General features: G+C 42.7%; 1 protein-coding gene across 1 annotated transcript; it reads right to left on the reverse strand.

Annotated features, from left to right (window-relative positions):
• Window positions 1-1013: 1013 nt before the first annotated feature.
• Window positions 1014-13034, reverse strand: LOC141013016 (uncharacterized). The gene is made up of 18 exons (XM_073486554.1): window positions 12923-13034; window positions 11931-12141; window positions 11469-11601; window positions 9927-10805; window positions 8409-8894; window positions 6914-8254; window positions 6744-6830; window positions 6286-6420; window positions 6020-6136; window positions 5588-5710; window positions 5451-5507; window positions 4796-5347; window positions 4239-4478; window positions 3417-4131; window positions 2849-2979; window positions 2710-2763; window positions 2446-2608; window positions 1014-2074 (listed from the first exon to the last, which is right to left on the reverse strand). The coding sequence occupies exons 1-17, from the start codon at window positions 13032-13034 to the stop codon at window positions 2495-2497; spliced, it is 5487 nt and encodes a 1828-aa protein (XP_073342655.1). The 3' UTR covers window positions 1014-2074; window positions 2446-2494.
• Window positions 13035-13100: the final 66 nt, after the last annotated feature.

Raw genomic sequence — 13100 nt, forward strand, 5'->3', positions numbered from 1 at the left:
TAAGTGTCAGTGAAAAGTGCAATATTTCCCTCCGGATTGCAGTAAAAGTACGAAGTAACAAAGTGGAAATACTTGAGTAAATGTTCATGCAGAGAGAGGAAAAGAGGTTGAGGAGCAGGAGAAAACATTAAAAGCAGAGCACGGTTCAGATGTCCTCTCTTAAACTCCTACACTTTACCTTAACACACACACACACACACACACACACACACACACACACACACACACTCTTCCTCCTCCACCTGGTATTCTTTCTGCTGAGCTCGAGCGATGACGTCCTCAGAGGAGCCCCAGAAGCTGCTGAGCACTGCAGGTGATTATTAAGCTCCTTTTTTTAAAAGCTGCTGATGCTTTTTCTTCTCCTCTTACTTCAGCTTTTGGTGCCGTGCCTGGTTTGTATTGAATGTGAGAGCAGACACTTGATAAGACAAAAGATAAAAAAACCTCTTTGTTTGCACGGCAGCATCATCCACTCATCTAAATCTCTGATGAAAGCACATGTCAGATGGAGCGAGTTACACACACACAGTACTACAGTAGATGTCCATGAATGGCCGCCATCTAGTGTTCATTAATGGAAAGTGTTTCAGCTGAGTAGAGCTGAGGGGAGTTTCATAATTCATTATCTGCATTTAATCAGACAAACTGATCGTCACTGCCATGTGATGTATCTCCCAAACATCAACCTTTCATGAGGTAAGAAAAAAGGGCCTATATTCACTTTTGTGACGATGCCTTTTACAAACATTTAATGGGTTTTAAGTCATTTATTTTGGCTTAGTCGGAGAGAAACCCTTTTTTTTAGAAAAAAGATTTGGAGATGTTTTTTTCTCTGGACAAAAATGGATTATACACATCAGCCAAATCTAAATTCAGGATCGATTTTTAACCAGAATGTTTAAACCCAAACCAGTTCAAACACACAGACAGACACTGGGGTGACAGTTAATATTATATAAACATTTAATCTCTGTACAGTCAGAAGGAATCAATGGGAAATCAATATTCTCAGTTACTGATAGAAAAATACCTCTGCTGCACCATGATCACTCCACACCCATACGTACATACATACTGTGAGTAGCAAAAGAACATCATCGTGTGTGTTGTGAACGTCGTATAAAACAAAAAACAGTGTGAGCGTGCAAACATAACATCTATCAGGTGTGAGAAACAAGTGTGTCACTCATACAAAAAGACGTACAGTATGTGGTATATTGGCATATTTTTTAGAATATTCTCTACAAAAAAATATCAGTGATAATCTCTTTTTTTAATTTCATCTTTTAGACAGTGTGCAAATATCAGAACTTAAATAACACCTGGCTTCTGTGTGTTAAGTAACGTTGTGGACCTGTGAGGAGAAGGAAACAGATAAGTCTTTGGAGTGATTCTTCATTTTTTTTCTCATATTTGGCTTCATGTGTAAAAATCAAGTAAGACGACCTCAGGGTGCAATGTTGCGTCGGCACATTATACAGTTTTCATACAGTGAATATCCAGCTGTTCGTGTCACAGAGTCCACAGAGGCAGATGAAGCTGTATGACACAAGATCTCTCAGCGTTTAACACAGTGCTTATATGTGCAGCAGATGCAGACGTCCCTCCAACATGCTCTGTTAGTAAATGTTGGTGTCACAGGCAGCTTTTGACATTGTGATTGATCTTGGCTTCATAGAGTTTGTAGTGAAGTAACACTTTACATCAGTTCGTCAGGATTTGTTTGATTGGCAATCACTCCGGCCTCTCACTTAGGAAACACGACATCCATTCAAGAGGTGAATCCAGGAACAGGAAGCTCTTCCAACGAGAATCAAGCTAATCTTCACCTGCCCAGAATTCTGACACAGCGTTTTGTTTGACATCTTCAGTGAATCGTTTTGAGGTTAAGCTGCCGGCCACGGGTCACTACATGTTCATAGGCTGGTAATGACAACGTGAGATGAGTTTTTCTGATTAGTTGATCTGAGCCTGAGGGTGTTCCCAGCAGTGTGACGGTGTGTCGCCCTCGCTGTCTGCTGAGGTGGAGGTTAGGACGATCCCTCAGAGGGCTGCAGCTATAGATGGCTGTGCACTGAAGGGCGGACAAACAGGACGAAGGGAAAAATAGATCGTCACACAAACGTTGGTGTGAAGTAGTATCTTTTAGCTCTTTACTTTAATGTAATATTTATCTGTATATAAATATAATTTGTTTTGCATGACAAAGCAAACACATACATAACAAAATACATGACAAAATGAAATATTCAGCCGTACTTTTTGTGTACTGATACTATAAATACAAACACAAGGACACAAAGACACACACAACCCGCCAACTGGCAGTGAAGGTCTTCACCGAAAATTGGTGTTATCCTACAGAGACACTGACGAAATAATAAAACTTTTAACTAATTAGAAGTAAAGATGAAGGTAACAGGGGTGTCACATTACTTTACTTACTTGTTGACGTACGCCACCATCATGTTTGCTGTAGTCAGGACGCTGTGAGTCAGTGCTGAGTCCTGAACGTTGTGTGGACACTGTTTGAACTGAGACCGTTAGAGCCCAGCGTTTGGACACTGATGTGGACGGGGACACTCAGGTCCACATTCTCCAGAATACACTGTAAGAAAAAAACAAAAATACAGAGCAGGCATTGCTGTTATTAAGTATAACAGGATAAAATAAAGCACAGCTGTTAAGCATAAGGGGAGAGAATGATACCTTGGTGCACGCTGAGCTCATGACAGATTTGTGGAAGTCCTCATCTACAAACACCTGAGAGGTGACAAGAAATAAAATACTAAGCACAAGAAGCTTTTCAGACAAATACATTTTCAAAGTGTCAGTTTGCTCTGCTCACCCTGTATCCGTACACAAATGCGCCGTTACTGCAGCCCAGCTCGTCCAGTGGCGGCCTCTCCCAGCCAATCATGAGGCTGCTCTGGCCCACTGTTTTGATGACCTCCAAACAGCGAACCTCGGCTGGAGCTTCTGGAGGTGATTGGACAAAGATAAATCAAGCACAGCACCCCACTAACACATGGTGCATTACAGCAACATATGTACACTACTCTATTTTTCTCTTTGTGACAGACTTTAGCTATATATTTGACCTTTTAACATAAAAAATCTTAACCATAACAGGACTCACTGCAAACTGAAATTTTATGTAACATTATTTCCATTACAACACAGAGACAGAATAGTCCATATCTGTGCTGGGTATAATCACATTGCAGCAGTATACAACCAAAAAGTAATATTCTGCAATCTTTATCTGCAATATTTCAGCAAAGTTTGAGCTACTGCTCTTCTTGTCAGTAAATAAAGGCATTTCAAGTTCTTTATAAAAACAAGAATTTCTTCTCCCTAGACTTTAAGCAACTGTGCTCTGCTTTTGTGTAATTAATCTCAAATATGTGCATTACCTGGTTTGGGTCTTGCTGTCTTGTGTTTTTCCAGAGCAGCAGTGGACTTTATGGCGGACTTGTTGGACCTCTCAGGAGAGCAAAGAGAAGACTGAGTGTGGGATGCAGCATAAACAAGCCCGCCATGTACAGGGGCAGCACCATCGGTTTTAGAAGGCATGCTGAAATGATAAGCCTCGGGGGCAGTCAGTATGCTCGGGGCAGTTGTGTCTGAGGCAGTGGTTTTTGGATTTGTGACATCAGAGTCAAAGTTAGTGGTCCTCAGAGTTAAAGGAGTGGAAGCGGTATGTTTACCATCAGATATGTCAGCAGTGATTTTCTTTGTCAGTTGTGGGGATGTTGTGTGACTGCTTGATTTGGTTTTGCTCGGTGCCACAGTGGTAACAGTAAAGTTTGAAGAGTGAGAAAGAGCAGACGTAGTTTTAGAGTCTGCTTTAATGTGATGTTTTGTAAACATGTTGGGACTGAATGTAACATTAGCAGATCTTGAGGCGACTGCATTAAAAAGTGCTGTTGACTTGTTAGTGGAGGCAGATGTGGTTGTCACTGCAGGAGTTTGTTTAACTGGGCCCGAAGCTGTGGTGACTGGGAGAGAGTTGGTAGGTGGTATATTGAAACTTTGCTTCTCTGTCTGAGAGCTTGTTCCCAGGTTTGCAGGAGCTGAAAAAGAGAGACTTTTCCTGGGTTGCTGTCCTCTTCCTCTGCTCACTGGAGCCTTAAAATGAAGAGAATTAAGAGGAATGTTATTTTCTTTTACATACTCCCAACACTAACCTGCATCTGTGCGATGCCAAATGTTTAAAAGGTTTCAGTGTTCGTTACCTGATAGCTGCTCATTAGAGTCTTCTGCAGCTGCTCGTGAAGGCTGATGATCTTCTCAGGACTGCTCAGCCTCCTGCTCAGACTGACACGGGTGCCGGAGGACGAAGGAGAGGGACTCAGTGAGGATCGAGGTGAAGCGGTCAGAGCTGGGGAGGACTTTCCTTTCACATCCGGATGATGAAATCCAAATTTCTCAGGTCCACTGGTTACTTGGACTGATCCACTGGTGGAGAGAGAGAGCTGCAGGGGGATTGAGAAAGATTGTAATGTTTCTCCCAATTTAATTCTATAATTTAAAGTACAAACAGCTAAAAGGTTTAAACACTGATATATTAATTTCATGCTTAATGTGATAACTTAAATTAGTGTAAACAAATTACTCTATGGCTGAAACAACAGACGATTCCATATTATTCAAAGGATAGGCTCCCAAAGGGAATGATAACGGCAAGCAAAACATGTTTCAGTGTTCATGGTTTATTGCTGTTCAAATGCTACATCTATAAACGGTAGGCCAAGTAAATCAATACATTTGAAAATAAATCTGAATTATCTACCTGTGCTGTAGTGGGGATCGAGCTCTCTTTCAGGGCTGAGACATCTGGTGGTGGTGAAGATTGCACACTGGCAGACTCTAGCACCAGTAAGGCTGGCACAGGTGAGTTGGCTTTTTTCTTTAGTGTCCCTGTCGGTCCACGTGAGACATCACTGCTGCTGCTTGTGGATTCAGTGGAGACTAAAATTGTGTGTTGATCACTTTTGAGTGCTTTAAATTTCACTCCAGGTTCAGGTGCAAGTACATTTTGGTTCTGCTGATTTATGAGTGGGGGCATAGTAGAGCAGGTCTGATCAGGTGTGAATCCGTTGGTGTAGTCTTGAAAGTTTGAAATAAATCCTGGTGTAAACTCAGTACTGTAATCCCGGGGCTTTACGTGGCTGACTGGTGTGAATGCTGCAGTGTAGTCCTGCAGAGCAGCGTCACTGAGCAGCTGCTCAACCTGCTGTGTGAGTGTGACGTCCGCACATCCTCGCTTATGCATGGCCTTCATCATCTGAACCAACAAGCTGTTCCTCTCCTGACACTTCACCACCAGGCAGGACAGCTTGGCCTGTCGTTGGACGAAACACCTGTCAGTCAAACTCAACTGCTACTGACGCATGACAAGAGTTACCTGACAGTCGTAGAGGAGAATTAAAAGTGTCTTTCCTCACCTTTAAAGGAGCCATATCCAGATCAATCTGGCTCCTCTTCTTCAGGAGTGCATCATACTGCAGAACAAACAAAATAATATTAAACACAAGAAAATCAGCTCATAACATGCAGCTAACTGCTCTGACAGGTTACCCACCTTAGCTCTGATGTCGTTGTAACGTGTCCTGAGTGAGACGAGAACAGTGCTCAGGTCATCTTTGCTGCCCTGACCTCGCTTGAGAGTGATATACTCTGAGTTCAGCTCCTCCAGAGCCACCGTCTGTGAGGATTTATACACACAGGAACAGATCTATGATAGGAACTGCCTCAAGATGTTGCTGCTTCTCATTTTGTATATTTTATCTGTTACTGCTTGTTTTTAAGTAGTTAAAACATCATCAAAGGATGTAAAGAACGCGACAGATGAGGCAGACAAAGCATCAACACTCTCAAGGACTTAAACAACTGCTGATTCAAAATCAAGTCTTGCTAGGTTGATTTTAAAGATGAGTTTTTTTTATATACAGGCACTCACAGTATATTTATGGTACATAACAAATGAAAACAAAAAATATTCTGCCATTCTTACCTTAGCTTTGAGCTGAGCTGTGAGGATGTTGTGTTGCTCCTCCATCTGTGCCTTTAGTGACAGAGCATCACTCTTCTCTCTGACCAGGCCTGTCAGTTTGCTTTGCAGCTCCTTCACCTGTGGCAGACACAGATAACAGATAAACCAATTAGGTTAGGCACTGTGTGCTGAGGTTTTCTGAATTTACATAGAGTTAAAAGAAAGACCAAATGGCAATGGTGGAGCAGACAACACAAGATAATGGCACCACACTGAAGTTTAAATACCTGGGTTATGAGGATGTCATTTTCCTTTCTGGTTTCTTCCATCTGATTGGCTACATCTGTCAGCCTCATCACCTTTCTCTCCGCCTCCTCCCTCCTGGCTTCTGATTGAAACAATTCACTGTGCAGCCTCTTGGTCTGAAAATACCACAAACATAAACATGAACACATGAAGTTAGTGAAACCTCAATTCAAACATCCCTGATCTGTAAATATGAAATAGGGAAACCAAAAAAATTCTGTTCCTAAACGTGTTTTTTTCTTTCAGGTTAGGATTAATAAATCATATGCAGTGAACATTATAATAAAATAAAACAACAAATATTATACTGTTGTCTACAACCATTCTAACTGGTCCTTGAAATGGGATATTCATTTCAGATTAATCAACAGAACATCTGAAGATAATCTGAAAAACAAACTGTCAACAAATGTTAATGAAGAACGTTGTGTAAACTCACATCTATGTGGCTCTTTTCCAGTTCATCTCGTGACTCCTTTAGTTCTGCTCCCAAAGTTTCAATCTCCCTCATCAGATCATTTTGCTCCTGATTTCCATCAAAAACCATGTTAATTAACATAATGACACACAAAGAGCGATAATGCTGACAGGATATTTACGTCTTGATACCTGTAGATGGTTTCCTCTGTCGTCACCAGTCTGACATCTTTGTGTAGCACCAACAATAATCTCAGCCTTCTTTGTTGTAACAGCACTGTTTGGATTCAGGAGATGCTGCTTCTGATTCCGCCCATCTGTTTGTGTTTGGCTGGATAAAGCAGCTTTAAGGCCGTTTCTTTCCTCTTTTAGGCCCTGAAGTTGTAGCTTTATCTGCTCTTCCTCCTTTCGCAAACAACTGATTGAAAGTTCAATACTTTCCTTTTCTTCTCTCAGACTGCTAACTGATTTTATCAGCTTGTCGGAGTCTTCTTTTAAAGTGTAAGATGATTGTTCCTTGTCTCTTTGTTCCTTCAGACATTTAAGGGAATTGGTTAGTTCGTCTCTCTCCTGTTTCAGATAAAGCACTGCCTGGATTAACTGGTCGCTCTCTGTCTGTAAACTTTGTAGTGACTGCATGATCTGATCTTTCTCTTCTTTTCCACTTGAGAGAGATTCTGACAATTTTCCCTTTTCCCTCTCGAGACCAGATAAAGATTTAGTGAGCTGCTCTTTCTCTTCTTTCAGGCTGCTCATAGACCTTATAAACTGGTCCCTCTCATCTTTAAGCCCACAGACTGTCCTGGTAAGCTGCTCTCTCTCTTGTTTGAGACCGGTCAGATATAGAGAGATGCTGTCTTTCTCCTCCTTAAGTCCCCAAACTGAGCGGGTTAACTGCTGCTTCACTTCTGTCTGTGTTTGGACTGACAGAGATACTTCTCTCTGCTGCTCACGGAGAGATTCTATGTTGCCTGACAGATCCTCTTGTTCTGTTTTGAGGCTCTGAATTAACTTGGTCAGCTGGCCCACTTGATCAGTTAGTGAATTCATATACAGGCTCTTCTGCAACGGATCATAGTGACTTCCATGTTTAGAAACAGGTGCTGAAGCTGCAGCCGAATCGACATGGTGATGACAGGATATCAATTGTGGTTCTTCCCCTTGCAGGACACTTTCCACCAAACTGTCCACACATTCTTCCAGGTTGTTCTGTTGAAAACTTCCTGATATTGCAGATCCACCCAGGTCTTTATCAACCTGTGTTTCTTCCATACGGTGTTCAGCCTCCGCTAACTTTTGCTGCAGCTCCATGATGGTATTGAGATCATCCTCAGTCTTCTTGGTGAGTTCTGTAATCAAACACCCATGTTCCTGATTCTCCTGCTTCAGCTCCTCTAACTTGGAGATATGCTCCTTCAGCTGTGTTTCCTCCCTCTTCATCTCCTCTTCTCTAAGCTCAATGTGAGCCAGAAGCTCCTGGATCCGGTCGGCCAAGGCCCGGTTCTCCTGATTCAGGGCCTGGACAAGGTCATCCTGGTCTTCAGCTCCATCCCAGGTGGTTACTGTGTTAATCTGAGTACACAAAGTGGCCAATATGATCAAAGATATACTGAAAAAGTGTGTTATTGAGATTTGGATATAACTTCCGCTGTATAAAATATTTGTAAATACAACCCCTGTGACATACCTTTTCTCTTGCAGACCCCGGCTCCTCCTCCACCTCTTTCCTGAGTTGTAGTTTCAGTCGAGTATTCTCTTGAGCCATCATCTGCAGCTGCTCCTGCGTGTGCTGCAGGGCGACCTCCAGGCGGTCACGATGTTCTTGAAGTGCTTCAAGATCCTCCCCCAACCCCAAGCTCCTGTAGGCATCCCTCAGGGCATCAGATTCCTCACTGGGGCTCTGCTCCAGGTTTAGCATCCCTCTGGAGCACCAGGTCCCCAGTTTGAACTCATCTAATGTCTCTGTAGCGAAGGGAAGTGACTGGCGGATAGGGTTGGAGCCAGGGTGGTGAAAGAGGCTCAGAGGGCCATTTTTGGGTGGAGGTTCTGATTTGGCAGATGAGGAATGATCCTCTTTGTTGATCTGTGTGCTCTCTGCTGTAGCCTGGTGGTGAACAGGTAGAACTGCAGATGCATGAGGCTGGTCTGTTGCCTCATCTGAGGTTAGATGGACCTACAGAGAGATCACATAGAGGTCAAAGCTGTAAATCATTTAAGTAAACGTGAGAAATGACAACACACTAAATGATATATCACAAACCAAATTCATTCGCAGTTGATATGTAGATACACTTGGATAAGCATTTACAAACGGAGATTTGGTTATGTAACTAAATCCCGGCAACAAAGCTCTCCCTCTTTTATGCTGTAATACCGTCTCATGCAAAAGCAAGAAGGAATTTACAACATTAAGCCGATGATAACACCGGATAGAATATTTATTGATCCTTTAGTTATTTTTACCAACCATATTGGGGCTGTACAGTGAAGAAGTGGTGGATAGTGTAGCAGTCTGGCACAGAATTAACAACTGAACATAAAAATATGTTTTTTTTTACATTGTTACAGAGCATGTTTGTCTTTTGAGAACAGGAACACCATTGTGCAATCGACCGTCATGTCTGTACTTGACTTGTGCTTGTGTAATATCCTGTACTCTCAGACTGCTCATTCCACCTTTAAAAGGAAAAGTTCACCCAAAAATGAAAATTCAGTCCTTATCTACTAACCCCTACACCAATGAAAAGTCAGGTAAAGCTTCATACTCCACAAAACATTTCTGGAGCAACAAAACAGCATTGCAGATTCTCCAAAACAACCGAAGCAGATAGTGACTTGTCTTAAAACGTAAAAAACAACTGGAAAAAAATATATAAAAATCCACATCTACTTCAGTTGTTTAGGAGAATGCTGCAATACTGTTTTGCTGCGAAGCTCCAGAGATTTTAAGTTGACTACAAAGCTTGACCTGACTCTTTAACAAATGTTTTGCATGAGAGTGACTGAATTTAAATTTTTTGGGTGAACTTATCCTTTAAAACAACCTGATGCAGTTTACTTCCGTGCCCCAATGTTTCATCAACGATGAAGATAAGTATTGTACTCATCAATGTATGTAAAGCTGCCTCATAGATCTGACTAACTCTAGATGCCTCATAAGTAAATACTGAAGTTGGTGAGACTCTCAATATTTTGTATTCCCCACCTGTCCAGAGCTCCCCACTGAGGAATGTTCCATGGCGTTATAAGAGAGAGTATTGGAGGGCACAGGACAAACAGCAGGACTGCAGCTGGGCGAGCTGGTCCCAGGAGCCAGGCATGTAGATGGCTGGATGTGTGTTTGGTTAGCTGTATCTGTAAGCATCTGCTGGAGTTTGTGGTTCTCCTCTCTCAGCTCTTCAACCTCCTCCGTTAATGAGCTCTCAGACAGCTTCAGCTGTTGCACCTCTGTCTTCATATCCTCCACCTTGCAGCCCAGGAAGTGGCTGTTCTCCTGGGCTGCCTGGAGCTGCTCCATCAGCCCCCTCCGCTCGGTCATGCCATTCTCCTCTCTCTCCAGCAGCACCCTGAGATCCTCCTGCAGGCTCAAGATGAAGCCTTGCAGCCTGGCTTCATTTGTTTTCTGTTTTGTGTCTTTGACTCTTCCCCCTCGCATCTCTTTCTCCGTCTTTCCCTCATCGTCTTTCCCTCCTTCTCTCTCAGCCCCCACACTTGGCTGCCATTGCCTCCTCATCTCCTCCTTCCTTGCCTCTTCTCCTTCACCCTCTCCTCTCATGGAAGGTAGCCTCTCTTGTTCTTCCCAGTGTGTTACAGTCCCAGCAGTGATTCTCACTGCACTGATCGCTGCCATGCTAGTGGCAGCACTCACAGTCATGTCCAGTATCTGCTTTTCTAACGTGTAGATCCGGTTCTGAAGGCTCTGCTCTCTGTCCCGGGCCAGACTAAGCTTGTGTTGGAGCTGGGTTTTAAAGTTCTCGAAGTACTGGGACTGGCGACTCATCTCCTCCTCTTTGGCCTTCAGCTGCCTCTGACAGCGCTGCAGTCGATCTCTCCAAACCCGCTCCCCTTGCTCCTTGTCCTGGGTCTGAGCAGGAAAGAGAACAGAGAGAGAGATGGAGATAAAATATAAATATATATATATGTACACATACATTTGGATGACTTGATTACCATTTTTCTATATTATCCAAATACTTGGTAAATTTGTTCTTTGATGCTTTGGCAAATTGTTTGTTTGTTGAAACTTTCACGCCTATACTGAGTTATCCTCGTGATCCCAGTGCCATTTCACAAAGCTTGCTTTACAACATGTTTGAAATTGGTCCCCTGAGCTACACCAGTGTCCTCTTAGGACTAATATGTTTTAGTTTCTGTCTTAGCATTAATATTGTAGTGGTAGTAGTCTTAACTGTATATGTTATCTGTTGTGACCGGTGTCTGACATGCGTCTCTTTGGAGCTCTGCTAATTGTCAGTTGTTGCCATAAGCTTGCATATCAAAGTTCAGATTCATCCTTTTTAATATAATCTAACTTTGGTAGCATTGTTTGTGATTTTACTTCAGAATCAAGGTCTTTATCCATTATCTTGTGTCTCACTTGTGCACTGAAGAGGCATTTTAGTGCAGACCTATGGGAAGTAAAACCTGTGTGACTGAAGTCAACCTGCAGGGCTCACACATCCATTACAGTCTTCATGTTTTACAGTTTGTACATCCATTCATGCATTCAGAGATCACAAGCACTCACCATGGTCCTGACCTCCGCCCTGAGCATGTGGAGCCTCTGGTCCAGCCTCTGGGAGTGCTGCATGCTGTGGTGGTTGGAAGCAGAGGCTAGCTGTAGCAGCAGGCTCCTCTCTGACCTCTCTAACTCTCTGATCCTAAAGCAACACAACAGACAAGCTCACATTACATCATGTAACTTTACACAAATGTGCACATTAACATGAAGCTAGAATATTATTCTTCTGTTCATTTGATAGATTCGATTTTAACCTCCTGATGTGAGAAAAGATGAAAACGTAGTAATCCAGGGGAGATGTTAGCAGCAGCGTGATCACATGCAAGTGTGCAGTGCAGTCAGGTGTGTGTGATACGTGATATCACCTTGGCAAAAAGTGAGTATATAGTAGCAGGTGTGTGTGTGTGTGTGTCTGTGTGTGTGTGTCTGTGTGTGTGTCACAGGATCCCTTCTCCCACAGTGTCTCACCTGTTCCTCAGGTAGCTGTCTGACTGGAGGTCTGAACCTTCTTTCTGCTCCAGGACCCTCAGTCTGTTACACAGAACCCGCAGGTCCAAGTCCAGGTCAGTTCCCATTGAGTCTGTTACCTTGGTAACAGAACAGTATACGGTACCTGTCGTCTCTGATGAGGCCATGTGATCCTCCACGGGATAGCCTGCGCCCACTAGGTCAGTGTTACCTGTGGCACAGGAACTGATGGTGTCAGAATTACTTAAGGAAGAAAAGAAAAAAAACTGTCGCACATCTTCTTTACGCTTTCTTTTCCATATCAGCATGTCTATCATAAACACACAGACTTTTTCCAAGATTAACAGAAATACACAAGCACAAATTAGTCATCCATTATTCACCATGTCAACAGCTTGGTAGCAAGTTGTCCGGCACAGGTGTCTCTCAGGTTACCCCACCTCCTAATCATCCCGTCTCATCCTGCACCTCGAACCACATTTCACAAATCCTTTAGTCCAAAAGACTTTAAAGGAAAGGTTCACATTTTTACATCTAAGTCTGTCTTAAAACAATACTCACATGCCCCTAGGTGCATTGAAATAGTTTTTGGTCGCTGTAATAATTCCCCCTGTTCATACTGGTTGTTTTTAAGACAGAGACGAAAAATGTGACCCTATCCTGTGCGCTAAGCAATAAGTAAGCTAGCAATCAAGTTTGGCTAATACATAACTAAATACAGACAAGAATACATGAGTTAATTGATAACCAGTACATATAAGTATAGTCAGAAAATCATTCATTTGCAGATTTTAAGTATTTTCGCATTCTAAAAAAAGTTAAACTCACATGACCTTGAGTAAATTTTTAAAGGTAAACTTAAACAACAACCTGTTCTTTTCGCTCCACTGATTTTAGTTTCATCTTCTTGATACATCGATGAGCTTCCAGTGAGTTTAGCTTCTTCTCTGTGAACTTAGTTGCATGGTTGCTTCCTTGGAAACGCCACAAACGTTGGACTTTGCCAAAATCCTCCGTATCCAGCTGGCACTCAGATTGTTTCACCCCCTCGCTCGGCCCTGTACTTCCACTCCTCTTTTCCTCCCTCCATCTCTCCTTTTCCATTGTCCAACCGGGCATTCCTTCAGCTGAGGCTCCTTTCCCGTTAATAAATCCTCTGATTCAGAGTTT

Source organism: Pagrus major, chromosome 18, assembly GCF_040436345.1.
Source record: "Pagrus major chromosome 18, Pma_NU_1.0".
NCBI lineage: Eukaryota > Metazoa > Chordata > Actinopteri > Spariformes > Sparidae > Pagrus > Pagrus major.

Bases quoted from the DNA above. Each gene is read 5' to 3' on its own strand.
- LOC141013016 (XM_073486554.1), bottom strand. From the start codon at position 13,034: ATGGAAAAGGAGAGATGGAGGGAGGAAAAGAGGAGTGGAAGTACAGGG. The intron at 8,895-9,926 runs GTGGGGAATACA...ATCTCTCTGTAG, and splicing joins CAGTGGGGAGCTCTGGACAG to GTCCATCTAACCTCAGATGA. The intron at 2,764-2,848 runs GTGAGCAGAGCA...GTCACCTCTCAG, and splicing joins CATTTGTGTACGGATACAGG to GTGTTTGTAGATGAGGACTT.